This window comes from Psammomys obesus, unplaced genomic scaffold (genome assembly GCF_907164565.1).
Source record: "Psammomys obesus unplaced genomic scaffold, mPsaObe1.curated_primary_1811, whole genome shotgun sequence".
Classification (NCBI taxonomy): Eukaryota; Metazoa; Chordata; class Mammalia; order Rodentia; family Muridae; genus Psammomys; species Psammomys obesus.
Genome location: NW_026594462.1, coordinates 3,597,379 through 3,605,504, shown reverse-complemented (window position 1 = coordinate 3,605,504; position 8,126 = coordinate 3,597,379). Strand labels below are relative to the sequence as shown.

The following is an 8,126-nucleotide window of genomic DNA, read 5'->3' as shown; positions in this document are numbered from 1 at the left end:
TTTTTTTTTTTTTTTTTTTTTTTTTTTTTTTTTTTTTTTTGTATTGAGGATCCAGTTACTCTTTCTCTGTTTGCTGAGTGATTGTGCTCCCTCCTGAAGAATGGTTTGTAACCCTTGTTGAAGTCAGCTGGTGCTCATTCCGCATTACTTAGCTAGGAGCCTGCCCACGTCCAGTGACCTAGTGCAGCTCGCCGTGAGAGCCCTTGAAATGAAAAAATGTGAGGCTTCCTAATGTGTTGTTGTTTTCCAGCATCATTTTAGCTTTTCTGGGGCCTTTCCATTTCCATATGAATTTTAGGACTAACTTGTCAATTTTCATTTTTTTCAAAGTTCATCCACAAATTTAACAGAGAATTGCATTGACTCCATAGAGCTTGTTTTATTGGAGAGAAGACAGTGTATCTTAAAGGATGCAGGTACCAGGAGGCAAGCCCAGCGACTCAGGCTAATGTTTTAGTTCGCTCCGTCTCACCACCAAACTAAAGGGCAAACACTAGTCAGGTAGTAATTCTCATGGCGATATGTCCATTGCCTGCCCACACCAGTCATAGTTGACACTGGTATGTTAGTACTGTTCTTTGAGAGTCCTTTCACAGGAGATTGTCGTCGTGTTGTTATTGTCTCCAGCCTGGCCCGCAGTAAACAGCAGGCCGCCTCCAAAGGACTTGCCAACAGTTGGTAACCTACATTGTCCCTCTTGCCTCTTTCTCGTCTTTAGGCCAGACTTGAAATCTGTGCTCTCAGGGACACTGTAGCCATTTACCTGACTCCGGAAAGCAGGTAAGATGCCAGGCGTTCCTCTTCAGTTCTTAGAATTACTTTACTCAAGTATTGTGTCCTCTGTCAAATAACTCAGGAAGTAAATGCTCATAAATTTGTGTTGCAATAAAGTTGATATTTCATCAGAATTTTTTATTAAAAAGTACAAGCCTGCAGTAAGATGGTGATTCTCAAGGCCACTTCTTTAGAGTACATTATGACTTTGATATATAATTTTTTTCATTCATTACTTATAAATCTTAGTCTCATAAATAATATGACCAAGTATGACATTTTTTCTTTTCTATAAAACACCAAAAAAATTAAATCTTCATCAGATTTGAAGCACAGTTTGAGTATTGTAAATATCAGCATGAGAGGAAGCCTTGTGGTTTCTTTGCAAAGTTTTGTAGTGGAAATTTGATGCTAACTTTTAGCTGTTTTGAATGAAAGTCAGGATTTCCTACTATTGAGACATCAGTAGGTGAAATGAGAGCACTACCGCCCGCATGCACAGAACTGTTTGCCCCAGTCACAGCATTGCCCAGGAAGTCTGAGTTATGCTGTGAGCACCAGAACCCATGCCTACCAGAACCCTGCAGGCACCTTCATTTGATAACATGGCCATGCCATCGCCGTTACTTTTACCATTACAACTGAAAACATTCATTATTTTCTTAACAGATAAAATTAGCTTCTTCCTGCTTGCCATGGCATACCACAAGCTGTTTCTAGATGCTTCCCGTGTTTGTTGTTTAAAAGCACATTTTCCTAACCACTCTTTATTTATTTATTTGTCTTGTCAAAAATTATACAGACAATAGGAAGTACCCGGTCCATATTGCTTAATATGAGTGCCTGTTTATTCCCTCAAATTTAACCTTTGTGAACTAGGTCCCTTGTTTATAAAAGCAAGATAATACAGATTGAGTTTCCTGTATCCAAAATACTTAGGAACAAAAGTATGTTCGAGTTTTGATTGTGTGTATGTTTCTGTGTTGTATGGAAAGAGTTATCTGTAAAATAGAACTCAGGGCTAAACAAGGAATTCATTTATGTTTCATACATCCATACACATGATGACTAAAGGTAATTTAATAGTTTCTTAATATTTAATGCTTAAAGGCCTGGAGAGATGGCTCAGTAGTTAAGAGTACTGGCCGATTTGACAGAGGACCTGGGTTTAAATCTCAGTATTTATTTGGTGGCTCAAGACCATCTGCAACTCAGTCCCAGAGGGCCTAACACCCTCTCCTACTCTCCATGCCCATAGTCATGAACATGGTACACAGACATACATGCAGTCAAAATACCCATACACATAAAATAAAATGAACATGAAAAGGAATTTAATTCTTGGTATGGGACTTTCTATTTTATTGGTACTCAAAACATTTCAAATCTTGTAGCACATTTCAGAATAGAGGTGCTCAACCTGTGAACTCCTAGACAGACTTGTGAGGTCGAGAACATGAGTCAGGTTACCGTCTAAGTGCCGGTGTCCTATAGAGAGTATAGTTCCCTTCATCGTCATCACCATTACTTTGTTCTGGCACAAAGAAAACTCAGCAATATGCTTGCTTCAGTTAATCTAGGCTTATGGGGAATGAGATGTGGTAGACAGACTAGGACGGGACTTCTCTCTCCCTCAGAAAAGAAGAGAGCCCACTGAACATGGAAAGACAGCTGAATATGCCAACAAACACTATCCCCACCCACACCCTGCCTCAGCTAGGAAGAAGAGAGGATTCCCAGAGGCTGTGTGTGTGTGTGTGTGTCTGTGACTCTGTGGGGACTTTTCATTCTTTTTACATACAGTTAATTTAAGAAACATTGTTTAGACATTCTCATGTTGGTCAACTGAAGAGGATAATTTTAATACAAGATGGAAGACCTCCTTGATCAGAAGTGATTACATTTATTTTTCAACTCCACTAGAAGAATAGAGGACATGAAAAGCTTCAAACTGTTCTTAGGGACAGTAGCTATTATCAAGAAAGTTCTGCAATGTGATCTTCATTCTGCTCAGGAGCACTTCTGGTACTTCCTACTTGCAATAAACTAAGCACATTAAATAGCTAGTTTTTCAATTCATTCATTTTACCTTTCAAATGGAAAGAGAATCTGTTGTTCAGTATTATATGTAAATATCTTCCTTTCCTGCCCATGTCACTTCTATTAAGAAGACATGGCTATAGAGCAGGCCCGGTCTTGGACTGTCCAAGAGCACTGTTCTAAACACCATCCCATCTCTACTTAATCTCCTCCCCTCTTCATAGTTGCTTTACCTATAGCTTTGTTTCAGAAAGAAAGTTCCCTTTCCTCCCTTCTCCTCCTCCTCTTCCCCTTCCCTCTCCCCCCCCCCCCCCCCCACCTCTCTGCACAGTCACACCAGCCTCACCTCTCCTGAGCAGCTTTGCTTTGTCTGGCTCAGGTTCCACTTCCTGGCTGCATCTCTCTGGCCCTGCCCTCTGAAGGCCCTGCTGCTCTGCTCAGCGTAGCCTTACTTTTACTTTTTCTTTTCCTGTTGATTCTCACTTTTACTTTTTCTAACACATCTCCACTTAATTCACTGGCCTTCATCAGTTTCTTCATATTTAAGATGTGCTCTTAAGAATTCCACTTAGAATGTGGGCTGTCTGAACTGATGTGCTTTTGTATTTCAGGTCTAGTTTTAAACAGGCCCTGGAGGCCTTGCCTCAGCTTGCAAGCGGTGCAGACAAAAAGTAAGTTCTGAGTGCTCTCCTCAGCCCACTAGCCAAGCTGAGCAAGCTCTGGTAGCAGAGAGCCACTGGCTCTCAGAGTGGCTCAGGTGCGGGAGAGCGTAGGTCACCCGGTTATGCATTATGCTGGGTTGCCTGTGTCTCATTTGTTTTCAAGTGACAAATGAATTCTGTCTTTTAGGTTTGACTTAAAAAATGATCTATCTTATAGTTTTAAATGACAAGTATAGAGGATATAAGAAAGGCATTTGGCTTAGCTAGTCAGCTGCAGCACTGGCTTCTGTATTAAGATGAGTGAGCAGGACTCAGCCATTTCTCCTGTCCACTGGCTTAGACATACTCTGGCTTCTATAAAGCATGAAGAATTGGACAAGTTGCATGCAAGGAATAGAACAGCTTTGTCACTACCACATGAATGAGCTCGACCTGCATCTAAACTTTACTCTTCATATAACAGGAAACTGTGGCCTGAGGGGAAGTCTAGGCCAGGCATTTTTCGTAAATGCCCAATCTAGCTTCTGCTTAGACAGCAGAGACCTGGTAGCTCTTTGCATTGTCACCATTCCTAGTTAAAGTCTACCTGCCTTTGTTTGGGGAAAACACACACTGCTGTGCTCTGTGGCCAAGCCCATGGGAATGCTGAACAGAAAAGGTGTCTGGACCAACTGTGGGTATGAAGACTAAGTGGGCTTGGGAGAAAGGGAAGCAGACTAGTTTTCCCACTTGTGTGACCCCATGTAGACCCCTGTGTGTGTCTCCACACAGGCAGGCAAGGACCACAGAATACCCTGCTTTTTCCCTGCTTTACTTTTGTCTTGGAATTCATTCCAAGCCCTTTGCAATTCTTTAAAATAAAAGATAGAAGATAAAAATCGTCACCACTATTCTTAATGCATGGGTCATGTTTCAAAAGACATTTGAACATCAAGAACAGCCAGTAATCGGCTGCTTGAGCTGATATGCCACTGTGTTTCAGGTCTGCTCTGTCTGTGGTGCCAGTACTCAGGAGCTGGTGGATGGGAAGGTCTAGGCCAGGGCTGGTGAGAGGTTAAAATACCTACCATGTAAGTCTGGTGGCATAAGCTCTGTTCCCACAGCCCATATAAAGAATCAGCTCCACAAGCTGTCCTGCCACCTGCATGGGCGTTCATGTGCCCGCCCCCTTCACATATCACGCACACATTCTTTTTCACACAGAATAATAATGTTGCTGTTTATTTAGATTTCTAGAGCACCCTGGCCTACAAACTGAGACCTCAACATGTGTGCGCACACACAATAGTAATAATAAATAAAATAAAATGAACAATGTAATGAGAAGGGTGAGAGAAAGGCCCATCTCCTGGGACTGTTACTACTGTGTGTGTTTGACAACTGTCATAGAGCTGGAAAACAAAAAAGAATGAGTTTTAGTTTTTCTTGATTGTTTGGATAATTTTAAAAGAGTATGCCTAAGTATTATTCTGTTTTAGGAAGGACTCTAGAGAAGGAACATATAAAGAATAAGGATATAGACTTTCTTTTAATGTCTTCTTTGACCAGCCTCTTTCTTTTTGGTTGAAATATTTCTATTACTGATGAAGATTCTACAGACAGTGGCTTTTTTGGCCCTCTGACATAGCATGGCAGTCAGACTTGGGCTACCAGCTTCTTGCATATTTGCTGAGTTGCTAAGCTACTTAAGTAGCTAATGTTCATTGTTAATTTGACAGTCTGGGAAAGGGGACCCTCTTTTGAGGAATTGCCTCCATCACCTTGGCCTGTAGCATGTCTGAGGGGCATTTTCTTGATTATTAATTAATTGTTAATTAATTAATAAGAAGACCTGGTCCATTGTCCATTGTACCATCCCTAGGCAGGTAACCTGTTTAAGAAAGGTGCCTGACTGTGACCCTGATGGCAAGCCCATAAACAACATTTTCTCTAGGATTTCTGCACCAAGACCCTGCCTTGAGTTTCTGCTTTGGGTTTCCCAGATGATGGATGGACTGTGTTGTAATTTAAATAAATCTCTCCAAGTTGCTTTTGGTCATGGTGGTATATCACAGCAACAGAAAAGCAAACTAGGACAGCCACCTTACCCTAGTTAGAGTTACTGTTACTGATGAAACGCCATGGCTATGAGCAGCTTTGGAGGAAAGGGCTTGTCTTATGCTTTACTGTTCATCATTGAATCTGGGCAGGAACTCAAGCAAGGAAGGAACCTGGAGTCAAGAACTGGTGCAGAGGCAATGGAGGAGTGCTGCTTACTGGCTTGCTCAACATGGCTTGCTCAGCCTGCTTTCTTATAGAACTTCAGACCACCAGCACAGGGATGGCACCACCTACAATGGGCTGAGACTTCCTCTATCTATCATTAATTAGAAAAATGCCCTACAGGCTTACCTGCCTATGAAAGCATTTTCTCAACTGAGGCTCCCTCTTCTCTGATGACTAGTTGGTGTCAATTTGATATACAGCTTGTTAACACTGACCTTTACTGTCAGAATATAAAATTACCTCCTCCCTTCAGGTTACTGGAAGAGCTGCTCAACAAGTTCAAGAGTAGTATGCACTTGCAGCTCGCCTGTTTCCAAGCTGTATCTCCAGTAACGATGAAAACATAGACGCCTGTGGAAGAAGAGCATGCAGAGATAGCAAGTGCAAGGCTGTCCCCCTCCTGTCCCGTGTCCAACACTGCATTGAACTTCTCTTCCCCAGCATGGTGGTGCAGAAAGGTGTTGGTGGGTATTTAATTTCAACCTATTTAAATCTCCCCATTTTAAATGTCCAAATGAGCAAGTTTTGTTGTTATTAGCTTTGGTCCTGTAAGGCTACATAGCACACTCTTGAAAATATTTTTTCTTAGCTAAATGTCGCATGGTGTGAGCTTCGGGGGCCTTCTCCAGAGTGTTCTGAAGTGGCCCATGTGTGAATGAGATTCTCAGTGCCACTTTACCAGGCTTCAGTTTTGGCAGTTTCCAACCCAAGTGAGGCATTTGAGAAGAAATTTGAAGTCACAGCCTTGGAGCTCTGTCCTAAATTTTTAAACCACCATTCCATACAAGAAGTTCTAAGCTCTGTATATTTTAAAGAAAAATATACAGTCTGCATATAGAAAGGTTACTCTTTGGATAATTTGTTCTCAGGTGCCCATAAATGAACTCTGAGTTTCACAGTCTGGCTTTAATTTTTGCCAGTGCTAAACATTGAAGCTTCTAGTTCTCACTCACACTTGAGTTGATGTATCACTGTGCAGTGCTTTGGTGTGGATTCTCAAGGACCTACATGTGGAGGCCCTGTTACACCCACAGCCCTGTGGGAGCCTTGTGGTCTTCAATGCAACCTAAAAATGAAGTCAGGCTCCTGGGCAAGGCAGTGCTCCTTCCCTCCAGCAGGTCGTTCCCCTCTGCCACTTCCCACCCTTTGAAGTGTCTTGCTCCATAGCTGGAAACATGCTGCTCTGGCATAGTCTGTGCTTTGTAAAGATCTGAGGTGCCCCGGGTCACCAGGCATTGAGCAGTGACTCATTACTGACTGGCCTATGCAGAAGAATAAGGTCACTGTGACCTGCAAGCAGCTCTTTCACCTCACTCCATCCTATCCTCGCTTCACTTTTCAAAATGAGCTATGGATAATGTAGACTTCTCTCTTTCAATTGACAAAGTCTATGTTCAAGTAACTCCATAGCACAGTGTGTACGCACTATGGATTATTTGAGTTTAGTAAATGTATTTTTTATTTATCACAGTAACTGAAAGTACAAATTTAACACTTTACAAATGTGTTGACAAATGTGATGAGTATTTGTAGCATTGTCTCTCCTTGGTGCACTGGTATTACATTTAAGATAACCAAACTAAATTCCAAAGCAGAGTGTGGAATCATTTGTTATTTTAAAAACCTAATAAACACAGTACACAAAGCCTTTGTCTTCCTTCTCTGTAAGATGCTATTTGGTTGATATTTTACCTCAAGGTGTCTTTATTTCAACATTTTTATTAGCTCTATAATTGTTTATATTTCTGGTTTTAATATCCAAAATAAATAGTTGAGTTTTTGTTTTATCCTCTGTTTGTGTCGTCATTGTTAGACATCATCTACCATGTGTCTTGTTGATTTTATTAGAAGTGTGCCACAGACACTAAATTACTTCATTTCAGACCATAGTTAGACCAGCCTAATAGGCCGTCTAGAGAGAGCTGAGTTACTTCTGAGACTTTAAGGCAGGGACGTGGCTGGAGACCCATGTTTGCACTCACAACTTTCTGGTTTCCTGGCCCTGAACTTCACCACAACCCACTTCTTCCTCTCAGTTCAACACAGTTTTTGTTATCCTTCCACTGGGGCCACAGCTCAGGGAAAGCACATAGCATGAGGGCTGATAAACTCTAGCAACTTAGACATGTAAACACTTTTATGGCTCAGAGAATGGAGGGTAGTGGCATAAAAACCCCATACCCAAATGAGGGAGTTGAAAGACAACTTCCAACAAGTAATGAGGGACTTCTTGGAAGAAGGGGATTTCAAAAGCTTCCGTTACAGAAGATGAATGGTAAGTTTAGTAGTGAAGAGGTGACAGAGCAACACGACAAGTCAGAAGAAAGTTGAGCAGCAGACCAGGCTTGTGACAGGTGACAAGGAGGAAGTGAGGAAGAATGGAAG

The 8,126-nt window shown here is 41.7% G+C and overlaps 1 protein-coding gene across 1 annotated transcript in view; it reads left to right on the top strand.

Annotated features, from left to right (window-relative positions):
• The window catches only part of Exoc2 (exocyst complex component 2), a 166,049-nt gene extending 158,521 nt beyond the window's left edge, over positions 1 to 7,528 (top strand). Inside the window, exons 26-28 of the mRNA XM_055619046.1 lie at positions 719 to 780; positions 3,426 to 3,485; positions 5,995 to 7,528. Coding sequence (XP_055475021.1) covers positions 719 to 780; positions 3,426 to 3,485; positions 5,995 to 6,088 — 216 coding nt within the window. The 3' untranslated portion in view covers positions 6,089 to 7,528. The remainder of the gene's footprint in view (positions 1 to 718; positions 781 to 3,425; positions 3,486 to 5,994) is intronic.
• The last annotated feature ends 598 nt before the right edge of the window (positions 7,529 to 8,126 follow it).